Raw genomic sequence first — 14,580 nt, 5'->3', positions numbered from 1 at the left:
TCAGTTATTTCCAGATTTTGCATTTCTCTTCAGATATATTTGATATCCTCAAAAGTACCAACATCTTAATATTCTCTGTCTTTTGAAACGATCTTCCATTTTAATCTTCATTTTGTCGGTTATATATTTCTATCACTTAGAAATAGAAAACTCGTCGTCTACGTTTCATTCGGCTACGATCCTCGAATTCGTTATATCTCGATTTCATTTTTCTTTCAACTGAAAAAATCAGAGATCTTTCAAGTTTTAAGAAAATCTTCGATACTGTACTAAGTGAATTCACTATAATATAGCGAGACGCGAAGTCACCAATGTCAATAGCAATTCCAACATTTTACTCAAACGTGAGAAATTTTCTAATGGTAGAAAAATATGATTTGATCCAAATCGATCCAGACGCAAAAGTGTCGCACAAGTAAATATTTAATTTGTAATGAGTTCATACACCTTTCCGGCTTCGGGAATTGTATTCGCTCGGAAAGTTTCAAATCAGTAAATTACTGAATTCGACAAATTACTGAAAACGGAATTCCTATATGCCAAATTCCATCACTTTATTGATTTTATCGGCATATTGGAAATATTTCGGGGAGTCCTCGCGAACTTGTGCACGCATGTATCGAATACACGCTGTGTATGCAACGTAATGACAATAATAATTACGCGCGTAATGCGTCAAATTCGTACTATAAATTATATTCAAATTCAACAAGTATTTAAATTTATGCTGGAACTGAAAAATGCAACACGCGGCATACAATGCATTATACTTTAAGCGGCAAACCATCGCTAACTACGTATTAAATTTTATCCAATACATCAGCAATTTGTGATAAAATATAATTTCTTAAAAAATAATCTTGAGGAAAGGGAATTTAAAATCTCAAGATTTTAGCCGTCAAAGAGAATAATAAATACAGAATCATTGTAAAATATTGATCATTTAGAAAAATATGACAAAATTTGCTAGATGATAAGTAATAATGTTCTGTAAATTCTAAGAGTCAGTACCTTCTTATATCTATATTTGATAGACATGATTTGCTTATCCACATCAAACAATCTAGTTGAATCACATCCATGAATGAAACATGTACGTATGCATGTAAAGTCAGACAATATGGAACATGTTAGGAATATTTGAAAATATATTGACAATATATGTACATATATATGTCGTGCTTCACACATGTGAACGCTGTAATCAATTGGAGGGTAGACACTTTTTACGCAAAAGGAGAGTAAAATTTTGCGCTTCGTACGCTATGATCTTTAATCTTTTATCGTAATGCGATATTCTTCGATTTCTTTTTAATTCGTGTACTTTCAGCTCGAAAGTGTTTAAGTTATCCTAACTTACAAAATTGCATTTCACGCTAAAAATGAATTTAGATTCCGCGTTGACCTATCACTCTTTATTTCTCTCAATGAAACACGACGTGTGATTTTTTTTAATATGTTCAAGAGTAAAAATTTTTGCGCGTAAATTGTCACGGTTATCGCTTTCCTTGGCGTGGCTGAAAATGAATTCGGAAAGGAATTAAAGATATGGAGATAGTAACACTCGCTACGCCTACGCAACATTCATCATTTAAATCGAACGATCGGGGCCATTAAAAAATGCTTACACAGCCCTCGTGTCGTAATGGAAAAAAATATTTAGAGTCAGAGGGGTAGAAAAAGTTTCGCCTGTTACGGAACTATGCATTGTCTCGTTCACGGTGGCTCTTATTCGCATATCGTCAAAAGCTTTTTTCCTCAGAGAAACGAAAGATTCTGCAACTTAACTCATATCATTGAATTTTATCTGTTGTATCCATCTGCCAAAGTATCATAAACCCAAAATCCATCGATAACGCGTCTCATCGAAATCAAACGCAATTACGAGGAAATAGATGTCGATCCCTGGATAAATGTAAATGCAACAAAGAGAAGTTCGATTCGGTACAGAAGTCTCGTTGCCTTCTAAGTGAAAGCGGCAAGTTTTTGAATTTCATCAATTAATTAAATGACTTGGTTATGCCAGCTGTCGTATCCCGTAGGCGACGCGGAACGAACATCTGTACAATACCGAGATGTAACGAACACTCGAAACGTATCGCACCTTCGAGTGTAGAGATTAAAAGGTATCGATCGCGGATTTACTACACTGGGTTCTCGCTTTGCCTACCGATTCTGTGTATTGCGCACTTCTGACAACAATACCGGCATAATACATCACCAGGCCGACCTTTTTCCCTCCAAAGTGGCAGCGACCGTGAAACAAAAATACCTCACGCTACGAGAACAGAACCAGCTTGTACGATTGCAACGTTCTTGAAAATTCATTCTCCCGAACCAGAGCACGTCCATCCGCGGCGCGCTCGAAAAAAGAAAGGGCCCGGTCTTCCTTTGATCTTATTCACGAATTTCTGCCTCCAATCCCCGACCACATGTACCTACCTAATTTACGCTCCTCTGTTCCACCGAGTTACCAGTCTCTCTCCAAGTCTCTGATTCTTTATATGTACACCCGAACATGTTAGGTAGATAGGTCGAAACGAGAAACAGTCAGTCAACTAATCTTCGAGAAATCTTCCGCCACCCGCGAACAGTTTCCAATCGGGAACTTCGATCGACAATTACGTTCGAATGCTCTACCGCGTTTATAGTTAACTATCGGATTTGTTAGGACGTTACAAATTTGAAGCAACGAATTTTCAAAAGAACCGTAGGTGCAATATCATTGAAGCGTACGATTGACATTTTTCGCCGATCGTTTTGCTCACGAACCTCGAATTTGACTTTCCTTTTTTTTTTTTTCGTCAACTTTAATTCTACATTTGTCGATTGGTTCGTATTATCGTAATTTATCTACGTAGGTTTCAATGTGTCGATTTTATTTGCCAATCGTTTATCACAGTCTGATACTTCTTCGTTCAAACTCACACACTCCACGAACCATCAAAATTTCCATGCATATCACCGTTGATATCAATCTCGTTAGGTTTGTCTCGTATGTTTCAAGACTGAACCGCGAGATACATCAACAAGTTCGAGATCGTCACGGAGAGAACGGAGTGCCCATCCAGCCGAAGGGATGCACGACACGCTGCAGCCGTGTTTTCGGCACGGCGATCGCGCGCGTACTGAAAATCCCAGTAACCACCCCCATCGACCCTCTCCCTCGCGAACCGCCCCCGTTCTAATACAGACACGCGGCGTGAACGTGTGCAAACGATCGCACGGCTGTGTACGTTACGCGCGTAGAATGTGCATCCGGTGCATATTTGCGCCCGAACGACTCCAAGTTCCCCGAAATTGTCAGCTTATCGGTTCGCAACTCGCCCTTCTCGAGGGTGATAATGGTCCAGATACACGATTATTAGCCCATTCGGGAAGATATGGAGTCGTAGTAAGATCGAATCGAGGTGAAGAGAAAAGATCGGAAAGTGGTGCGAGGGGCGACTGCCATTTCGATGGCTTGCGGTGAATATGGCGGGACATGGCGCAACGCATGCACGTTTCCGTGAATTAAATACCGTCGATGTTGCGGAAAGTAATTGTTATTGAGATGTTCCAGTATAGATAGATTGAACAGTACTATCGTTTCGGTCCAGCTGCCACCATGCAAACATGGCTTATCCTTGCTTTCTCTTTGTTTCTCATCCTCAACGTGTGCCATCAATGCCGTTGTTTGGATACGCGGTAGTCCTTTATTCTTCCTCTATTCCTCTCGGTTCATTTTCAATTTGAAAGGTCTCTCAGCATCATAGCCTTTTCTAGGAACATGAGGAGCCTTGCACAGATGGTGCAACGGGGTACAGATAGGCTCTTTTGTAAAGTTCCTTTTTTTATTATTATTTAATTTGTACTTTGCAATTTGGCCAGCTGGACATTTGGTAAATTTTTCTAACTTAATTGCTAAATAACATGTGGATGGTTACCCCCAACAGGATATCATCTTCGAGTTGGACTATTTTATTTCTTTAGTGAGGTCAGTGGGGTGTTTTCCTGTTAGTCTTCTTTCTGTGAGAGTTTTGCTCGCTTCAGCAGTCAGCTGGTTTGGACGTGTTGCCGTTCTTTCCTTGTATTTTTCTGCGTACCTACCGATTTCTTCTTTGATCGTTGATATTTTTAAGTCTTTGCATATATCCTCGTTTCTGACATACCATGGGGTGTTGACTATTGATCTCAGTATCTTCGATTGTAGCGGCTCTAGTTTATTTATGTGGTTCATTGCTGCTGTCCCCCATAGCGGTATTCCGTACGTCCAAATTGGTTTTATTATCGTTTTGTAGATTTTTAGTTTATTTTCTATGCTGAGTTTAGAGTTTCGTCTAGTTAGCCAGTACATCTGTCTATAAATGATTTAGTACGTCGTTTCCATGTAAGTTATGTATCTAAGTGGAGTCCGAGGTATTTAACTTGCCTTGCTTGTGTCATGTGCGTGTCATTTAATTGGATATTTGGTGGTTTCCATTTTCTTAGTGTAAATGTAATATGGTTACGTTTACTGGGGTTTGCTTTTGTAAAGTAATGCTGCCAGAGTGCAGATCTGGACTAGCATGCACATTGTACTCGTGTACTTATATAGAAGTACTTACTTTTCACACGTAATCAATTTCACGTAACGTTATGGGCGGTATATTTAAATTTGCACAATTTTCAATGATTGTTTTGTGCTCCATTATGTTTTCTACTACGTCATGTTATGTTATTTGTTTATTTCATTTGCATTCAAGAATTTCGTTGTACTATTATAGAAAAGTCAGAAGATGTTTAAGTGTGTTTTTTGATCACACATAATGAAATCTAATATAGAAAAAATCATCTATTCCGTGACGAATCAATGGGTATCGATCTTCTTAAGGCGATTGCTAACAATCTGATAGTTTCGAAGTATAATACTCAGAGGATACGTTGCTTTGAGTGTAGTTTCAATGTACAACTTCCATGCACAGGTTTTTGAAATATTTAACGCATCTTATCGATGACATTTTACGTTACGTTACGTTAAATTTATTTAAACGCTTTTTTTTAAATTTGATGCTCACATTTTTTTTACAAAGCATTTGGAACCCCATGCGAGATTTATTCCAACTACGCAGGTGTCTATCTTATTTTAATGTTATAAAAGTATTTCTCGCGATAGTTACTCCGGATGAACATTCCATAAAAGATATTCCAAGTATCTTAAATAATTCGTGGAATTTAGTTCGCGTACGTTTAAACGTAATTAAAATGATAAGAAAAAATATCGATTGGTCGAGAAGAATTTGCTGAGCAAAATTTCCTTTCTAAGATGAATTAGTCTGCATTAACTAAGAATTTTCTATCTAGTTCTTTAATTACCTTCATAAAAATATGAATTTGCATAAATATCAATTATACTAAAAATACCGACTTCGTTGTGTACACACGAAAATAATTACGCCTCTAAAATTTCGCATTTAGCATCGCCACAGCGATAATGGTTTCAATTTGATCGACCGAGATCCCTCTCGTTTACGTTGTACATACGCTGACCTCTTTCATTTTTAAACTAGAGAGAGAGAGAGATACAAAACAAGCGCACAATGAATTCATTTATTACCATGCATTCAAGTCATATTTCCTACACAAGATTGTCGTAACGAGAGAAGTCTGATCTTTTTTGAAGTTTCACAAGCGTGGAAATTGCCGAAGAAAACGAACGAAAGTTATACTGATGTTTTCGATTGCCTGGGAAAGTTTTAAACGACTTGCATTCCGTGAAACGTAAGCCGAACTTTTGGGACGCTTAATGGTTCCACAGAATATTTCACGGATCCCTTTCTCTTTACTTTGCCAGTGATTACACTTTGCATCGAAATGATCCGCGACAGCAACGTTCAACTGTCCCAAACGTAAATCCTATCCAATTTCAATTAATGAGGAGAACGTCGGCCACCTCAATGTACTTACTTTTCTTTCTGTCAAATTAACTTGAGTTAATCGCATGATAAGCCTTCTAACGAATGTTTGCTCCGAATAGGAGAAATATGTATTCTTCTTTTCTTTCTCGGCGCAGATACAGTGCGGACGCTATATAACTGATTGCTTTTTGTTATCAATAAATTTTAGATAAAATAGAAAACAACGGTCTTTTCGATACAAATCATTTATTGTTAATGATCGCATATTATGAACGGAACATGTCGAATCCCCTCAATCGTATCTGTCATTACATTTTCGCGAAATACGTGTTTGCTTCTCGAACGGTATCGTTAAACTGTTCGATCGTGCTTGATTTATTGATATACAGCTTACTTTTAAGGAAACTTCAAGAGGAAAATCCGGTGCGATTAAAATCAGGTGATCTAAGTGGCCAGGTGATATCGCCAATGTAACTTGCGCAAAATCATCATTATCGATGAATTACTTTGATAAAGAGTCGTTACGTATTGTCGTTAAGTCGCCGGCGATTACTAGATTCATCGAAGTATATCAATTCGTCGAGTTTAATAATAGTTCCTAATTTGATTTGACCGCGACTCGACAACGACTCAAAATGTTTTAACAATTTTTTCTCGCTCTTGAAATACGTAACGCTTCAGAATTATTTTGCCACGCGTGCATAAAACATTTGTCAAAGCGGAACAAAAAACGACGCGATGCGCCGTTCCAGAATGGCGGAACTTTGAAATTAGTCAGTTACACATCGTGCACCCTGTATAGAGAATTTCCCTTTTATCGAAAAAATAAGAACTTTCATTTGCGAGATAAGAACTTCGTATTCTATTATTAAAAATAGTTGTTTATACTATTTACGTTATTGAAGACTTGGATGGTTACGTTGATGAAAGTACAATCCCACTTAACGATAACTCGAAACGTGTCATAAATACGTGTAATTTCTAAGTATATATAATATTTGTATTCGTGATACGAAAGGTTTGATTAAAAGATAATATATATATTTAAATAAGTTGGAAACGGTATAGACTTATAATAGATTAATTATATTTCATACATGATATCGATCACTATAATACATAATAATGTGCAATAGCTCAAAACATGTGTACAGAATTTTGAGATGGGACAATTTTAGACAAAAAGAGTGATTCTGAGACATCCCGTATAAATAGTAACAATTTGTCTTCCGTCTGAGATATCTTCAAACTTCTGATTCTTTACTTATAAATAGGTAGTTCATCATCTTCTTCATTGGATTCGCTGGATTCGCTGGATTCGCTGGATTTGCTAGATTCGCTGGATTCGCTGGATTCGCTAGATTCGCTGGATTCGCTGGATTCGCTGGATTTGCTAGATTCGCTGGATTCTTCGCTGCTGGATTCTTTGCTGGGTTCTTCGCTAGGTTCTTCGCTAGGTTCTTCGCTGGATTCTTCGCTGGATTCTTCGCTGGATTCTTCGCTGGATTCTCCTCTGGGTGCCACGCTGGACGAAGAGTTAACGGAACAGGTTACATTCTCTGCCCAATCGCAAACTCGTAATTCAGGGTTAAAGAGAAGTCCGGCAGAGCAATTCATTAAGTATGCTACGCCACCGTCGCAGGCATAATAGGATGCGCAATCAGCTGGATTCGGAACCAAGACAACATCATCTTGGTTGGATGGACATTCTGGAGTGGCAGAAACAAAGGCCAGAAAGACCGTAGCGAGGGCTACCGCAAACATTGCTGAAAAATTTACCAATCGATATCGTTTAATATTGCATCCTGCAACTTATTAATATTACATTCAATTAAAGATATTAAAACTACCTATTTCGAGTATCTGTCTATAGCGATAAGCCTTAGAAAGTGAATTAATTCACCTTTTTCCTAATAATTATAATTGTTATTCCTAATACTCCCTATATTTGGCAACAATATGTTTGTCCTCTATAAATAACGATATGTTTTTTTATAAATTTTCATAAATAAAAATTTATAAATTCAATTCATTCTTTCTAAATTCAAAGTTAAATTATAGATCGGACCAATCGATGAATTTCTGAAGTTAGAACAATACACTCGTTTACACAGTTGACGACGTCATGTGATGCAAATCACATTCCACGTCAGTTTAGTAAGTATATTTCCATAATTTTCTTGCGAATATCTTATTATTATTTTTAAATATTGCAACAGTTGAAAGTAACAGAAGAATCAAGCGAATAAGAGATCGTTGGTAAATATTACCTACATGCACATAATGTACATATTTATACGTATTTATGTAATATATATTGTACGACGTAACATATGTATTTCCTATAATTGAAATTCTATATTTAATCGGAGAACATACAAATTATAATTGAAATTTGTTAAAGAAAAAAGAAATTTACTTTTCATCTTGGCTTCGTGGAGTATTCTTTCTCTAATCGTAGTTTCTTCGTGTCGTGACAGAAGTGATATGATTCCCTGACTAATTGTAAGATTGTATCTTCCCTTTATATATCCTCAAAACATTTTTTTAATAGGTTATCGATGCAATCGCTGCAATCGCTTATCGGCATCCTGTGATAAGTACATGATGGTACGGTAATAGATATACTACAAGCGACTAGAACATATACTATAGGCAAACACAAAATGTTTTGTTCTTTCCTTTCTTTTAATGTCGTTACGTTTTATAGGACACTATAAGTAAAACTATTCTATATGTTACAGATTTATATCATATTAATAGATTAGATTTATATTATTCGGTAATCGGTGATCTTCTGTTCCTCGATATTGATACAGCTAATACGATAGAAACAATAATCTCCTTAGAAGAACTTCTTAATTTTCATAGTGACAAATTTCCGGAAAATTACGATCCTTAAAATATATTCATTGCTAAACGTATCTTAATCGATCGTAATTTTCAAACAATACGTTGCAGCGGGACAAAATTGTATAAGCAGAATATATTCGGTTTAATATAACAATTAAAATCATGTACTTCGTATCATCTATTTCTATTGAACATTTTAAATTTAGTTTTCCATTCTCTGCTTCTGTAGATTTGAAAAAAGCTCTTGCAGTATGTAGAACGATTCTTTCATACTGCATAGACCATAAACAATTACAACTTTCCATAATCTTGTGGTTTCAGAAGATTTGCGAAGAAAATCAAATATTTATATTAAATATATAAATAATATAAAGTAAAGTAGAATTTCAGATCCTTATTTCTTAACATTCTGTATGCACAATGGTAGTATAAGATGTGTTAATAATACAGCGGTTCTCGGATAAGACAACACGTTTTTCTTCAGTTAAGCTTTTGCGGTATCGGCTCCATCGTTTCCTTTTGCCTCGCGTGAATTAAGTATGTGTCTCGTTTAATCGATCGATAACAAATGAAAACGATAATTCGAAGTTCTTATTGTATGCTAGTAAAAATATTATACGCGAATCGTTAAAGTTCCTTTAGTGACAATTTCGTAAAATTCACTCGCCCTCGCCAGAGTTTTATTTCTTCTGTAACTAAGTTTCTCTTCTTTATTACCAGAAACATTGATTAGTAATGCAAAATCATAATTTGTAACTTAAAAATTTCACGACAAGTTCCACTCGAAGAATATTAGTGATATTTGATTGAAAGATCGATGTATTAGAATATTAGTAAAAAAATATTAATATTGAATTATGCAAGAGATGCTGCACATATCTTCAGCTGTATTCTACGAAAGCATTTCGTTCCAACATATATAATATTGTTTTAAAGGATTGCCGAAGAATGAAAAAGTTGCAATCTCCATTAGTGAATCATAAGTGAATCATAATCATAATCATAATCATTCAGAATTATCTCTATAATCAACCGATTACACAAGAGCCGATTGTCGCTTCTTTATCTTCTATGTACTGTCAAATCAAATTCTTGTTCGCAAGAAAAGCAAACGCGCATTAAATAAAGATTAACAAGTACTCACATATACACTTATTTACGAATATAATCACTTACTTGCATAAACCATTATGTCTAAAAGCTACGGTTATGAAATAAAAATAGAATATTTCACTCGCTTGCCATTTTAACTGTACACAAGTTATTACTTGCAGAATAAGAAAATTGTGCAGAAAAGAATTAAATGGTTTCGAGGAAAGCACAATCCGATGTAATCGGATTTGTAGATTGTCATGTACAGGTCACATACGTCTTTTCTAATGGAATCACAATTTTTAATGAAGCAGCAACGAAACAGTACGTCATTTCCTGCAAGAAAATATAAAACTATTTATGTCAAATAAAAATCATTAGCATAAAAGACGACACAAACATAAAAGCGCAAGTAACATCGTTTTTACAATTTACAAAAAATCTAACTACATTGAATTATACTCCCTCTCGAGATCATCCAATTTCTGGGCCATTATTTCATATAGAAAGTACTTTGTAATTATAGATTAAAATCGAACACCCTGTATAAGCATTTCGTGTACGGATCTTAAATTTCAGAAAGAATTTTTTCTCTGCTTATTACACGTGTAATATCACTGTGTATTCTATTCTAATATTTCCGTCGTTTCTCAATTAGTTTAGTTTTCACAGTCAGCTGAATACGACGTTTACTTCGAATCTTAGAGATTTCTAGCATCGCAAAAAAATAAAAAAATAGCACTTAAATCAACTAGATACTAGACTTACGACAGAATTTTATTTCTCAGCGTTGAAAGTCGCTGAGTTTATTTGTTTCATTTCACTTTTCATGCTAGCGTTCCGCCAGAAATGTGTCGGTACGTGCACAGACGTTAATTCGTGTTTCAATATTCGTCGGGAAAATGGAAAACCATGGAGAACGGTTTAAACTCCGCGGGATACCTATTCATAATGAAGATCGTACGACGATCCTACACAATTTCTCGCTGCACGTTACGTTGTTTCGCCAGTTTTTTGAGGAAAAGATGTTCCACAGTTTATAACGTAGCCGGGACAGATGTGGCCGCACGACTACATCTCGGAAAGACCAGTAAACCGAATTAGCGACCACAAACTAAAAAAAGTTAGATAAAACAAAATTGCAACTCAAAATTATGCAATTTGAGTTCACATAATTTCTATGCTCAAATCTTTTTCTCCGTTCTTTTGCTATCTAAAATAGCAAATAACATATAGCAGTTTACGATCAAATCCGAGTACTTTCGAGCGATAATATATGTATTAGGTTGTCCGAAAAGTGTCTTTCTTTTGTTTTTTACAACAGTGTACCTTCGTATAAATGTGAAACCAAGTCTGTGAAATGTCGCGGTGTTTATCTCAACAGAACAAAATGGATCGTACGTAATTCGACAAAATAACATAAAACGAAAAACATTGTGCGTCTATTATTTCCTCATAAAAAGAAAGAAACTTTTCGGACAACCTAATATTATGATGGTATCTCGATGCATGGCTGTTAGGTTTAAGTTTCATTATATGTCACTATTTATTGATTTCGTTTTATTTCTATGATATCGTATTCTGTCGATTATGAATTAACGGAATAAATAAGGAAATAGGGTTGTAAACAATATACTATTTGGCAATTGATTAAAATTAATGATTCGACCTACATATGATTTTTATATCCTTTTTTGTTTTGCAATCCACACAAAGTATGACCATTAATTTTAGATGCATTCTTGAAATTTGCCGCGTATAATCTATTTTTTTTTAAAGAATAACGAATAAAATGCAAGCTAGTTGCGATAGGTAATACAATTAATAAACGAAAGCATGTCCTACGAACAATTTGTTTTCAATACCAGAGGAAAAAATCAATCAATTGTCCCTTGTTTCTTCATTTGTTGTTTACCTCTGTTGCGTTCGAACGAATATACACACAAAATTCATGGAATCAACGTTTTCCTATTCGCGTGGTTTATTTGCGTGTAAATTATTTCACTGAGTATTTACATAGTAATCGAAAGTTGGTTAAAAACCGATTATGTTATAGAACGAAGCATATAAAAGTTAAGTTCATCTTTTACAAAAACATGAAAGATCCTCCTTGTGATTTTAAGCAATCGATTTTCAAATAGACAGAATTTTTAATAGACAAACATATCTCCCTGTCAGAATCGACACCGAAGGTCTTTTTATGTTTGATACTTTTGTGAAGATTAACTTCATCAACGATTTTTTAACGTATAATGTATTTTTGAAAGTTGTTCTCACTCAGGGTTCAGTATATTTCTAAAAGTTAGGTTCAACAAATGCAAAATCATGTTTATTCTTACAGAGAAATTTTCTCGGGCCAAAATTTGACGATTGAGAAAATTTTATATTTGATTGGTTTTTACGATTTTGACTTGTATGTTTATTTGAGAAATTCTAATATACGTTGCGGTGCTGTACGTTATATTATGAAGCATCGTGCGGTTCCGAAAAACGTTTCCAATAACGATAACAGTAGAACTGCGTAACTCGTAAAGATAAACTTTACCTGACAGTATAGAAACACGACTAGAAAAATTGATCAATCAATTGCAATATTCTTTTGTTCTGGCATAGCCGCTACATTATAATCAATGACTATGTAAAGGATTAATATAGTATTGTAAAATTAATATGCAAACTTTTATTTTTCAGCATTTTAGCGATAGCTTTTGTATAAAAATTCATCGGGAATATTGTCGCGATATCTATTCGTTACAATAACGAAGTTGATTCCGTGAAATCTACTTTATGCTGTTTCCCATACAAAGTAGTCCAACTGGAAGTTAACTACCGAGGAAGTGCATTTCTTACAACTGATTTTACTCGCCAACCTCCCTCAACTTTCTCTGTTATTTTACGCGGCTCTAAAGTTGTTTATTTTAAGTCTTTTCATGCCTTATTATTAAATCTTGTTTCGCGTCTTCCTTTTTTCCTCTCAGGAACTTCATTTACTTTCAGTAATCTTGTCCCATTGTTTTATTTAAATCATTCTTCTGTTTTATTGCGTGCACGTGACTTTGTTCAATCCTCATAACTTCTTATTGTTTATAAGCATTAAGCTGACGATGAATATTTCATTATTTCATTTGCAATCTTAAAACGCTATCGTTTCCTCGATGCAATCGTTTAGCGCTCGTTGGACCGAAAATTTGACGAGCGTCTCTATATCGAACCACTTTGAGCTTTCGATGATTAATGATATTGACGTCTCCATTTTGTGCTATATGAATCGACTCTTTCAACGACATTATAAATTTGGACATGATAAATGTCACAGAATGGACTTAAATATTTCTCAATTACTAAACCTTAAAAGATAAAATTTCACCGTCATAATGTTATGACGTTTTGTATTGTATATATAATATATAGTAATATATAATAATATACAGATATGATGATATCATCACAATGTTACTTTTGACCAGTGCAAGTAACAACTTCTCCACTTTCCTTTGTTATTGAATAATTATAAAACATTGAACACTATTTATTCGACTTTTATCTTAAAATAAAGAAGATCCACTGGGATGAAATTTCATTCATGATAGTATTAATGTGACTTCCTAAAATGATTAGAACTTATAAATTGTAATATTAAATAATTTGTGACGTCTAATAGACCATTGACAAGATTACAGAGGTACAAAATGAATTGCCATTATACTAAATATAGTAACATAAAATATTATCGTAATAAAAATATTATACAAGCATATTATAAGACGAAGGAGTAAATATATATCCGATTCCAGGAAGAAAGTAAAAGAAAGGTGATCTTTCATTAAATATCTTTCGCCTATTATCCCGTTTTCGAAAAAATCGAATTTGAAAATTCGTAGCGTATGTCAAATTAATTCTAGACTCACATGTCCCAAACTTATGTTTCCCAAAACGAGTGCATAGACGAAAACAAGGACATGAACATATTCACTAACGTTGCTTTGATTTGATACCCAAGGTAATCTAATTTATAGACTTTTTCTATCCTGTGTCAGCAACTACAATTTATGCAAAATCGTTTGATAAGTTTTGCTACTTATCATTCGTAAACTCTGTTACATCTTTTCTTTATTTTGTTGTACTTTTATGTTTCATTTATCATTTATAATACTTTATTTTTTGCATAAGCGTATAATTTCATCTAATTCTAAAATAGTAACAAAAGATACCTTCCAATTTTGGACAATTAAAGGCAATAGAAGTAATTACGTAAAAATTATTACGAAAAAAACTCTCTGCTTCAAGCAAAAATTTGATAAAATTTTAGTTCAAAGTAATATCTTGAGATTTTTATTTAACATACCTTTAAAAACGGAATATTTATTGATGTTTTGTTCGATATATTTGACGTTTCTTTCTCCAAGTGTCGAAAATTACTTTCAATGAAGAACGATTCCTTCGTTATGTCATACTTGTATCTTCAGATTAAGAGAAGTATAATATAACGCCGGTCGACAACTTTGAACATTAAACTGTAAAGAGTAAAAATTTAATACGTAAAGCATTTTGCCCTTCGGTATACAAACTAATAAACTAATGTTACATTAGAATTACATATTAGCTCAATTAGAAGTGTAAATATTTTATCGATTTTTCTCTGACAAGAGGACGGTATGATTAGAAACTACATTGACAACTAATGACTGTATGTTACCGCCGCACCTACAATTTTCAATTTTTGATTGTAGTGTTATCGCGACACGTTAATATTAATAAC

At 34.4% G+C, this 14,580-nt stretch overlaps 4 protein-coding genes and 1 long non-coding RNA gene across 6 annotated transcripts in view; 1 reads left to right on the top strand and 4 right to left on the bottom strand.

The window, feature by feature from the left end:
• LOC126919561 (tyramine receptor 1-like) overlaps positions 1-3,116 on the bottom strand; it is a 100,587-nt gene extending 97,471 nt beyond the window's left edge. For both annotated transcript variants that reach the window (XM_050728946.1, XM_050728948.1), the window contains exon 1: positions 2,443-3,116. The gene's annotated coding sequence lies outside the window, so the exon portion shown is untranslated. The remainder of the gene's footprint in view (positions 1-2,442) is intronic.
• LOC126919568 (peritrophin-1-like) overlaps positions 1-14,580 on the top strand; it is a 108,204-nt gene that overhangs the window by 83,478 nt on the left and 10,146 nt on the right. The window lies entirely within an intron of this gene.
• The window catches only part of LOC126919669 (uncharacterized), a 228,657-nt gene that overhangs the window by 210,518 nt on the left and 3,559 nt on the right, over positions 1-14,580 (bottom strand). The gene's annotated exons all lie outside the window — the stretch shown is intronic.
• LOC126919566 (chondroitin proteoglycan-2-like) lies at positions 6,942-8,364 on the bottom strand. Its single transcript, XM_050728956.1, has 2 exons — positions 8,296-8,364; positions 6,942-7,642 (listed from the first exon to the last, which is right to left on the bottom strand). The coding sequence occupies exons 1-2, from the start codon at positions 8,300-8,302 to the stop codon at positions 7,137-7,139; spliced, it is 513 nt and encodes a 170-aa protein (XP_050584913.1). The 5' UTR covers positions 8,303-8,364; the 3' UTR covers positions 6,942-7,136.
• LOC126919577 (uncharacterized) lies at positions 8,371-14,481 on the bottom strand. Its single transcript, XR_007711710.1, has 3 exons — positions 14,167-14,481; positions 10,590-10,935; positions 8,371-10,157 (listed from the first exon to the last, which is right to left on the bottom strand). It is a non-coding gene; the product is annotated as an uncharacterized LOC126919577 (long non-coding RNA).

Source organism: Bombus affinis, chromosome 8, assembly GCF_024516045.1.
Source record: "Bombus affinis isolate iyBomAffi1 chromosome 8, iyBomAffi1.2, whole genome shotgun sequence".
NCBI classification, from domain to species: Eukaryota; Metazoa; Arthropoda; class Insecta; order Hymenoptera; family Apidae; genus Bombus; species Bombus affinis.
Note: the sequence above shows the minus strand (reverse complement) of the source record. Positions and strands in the feature narration are given on the sequence as shown.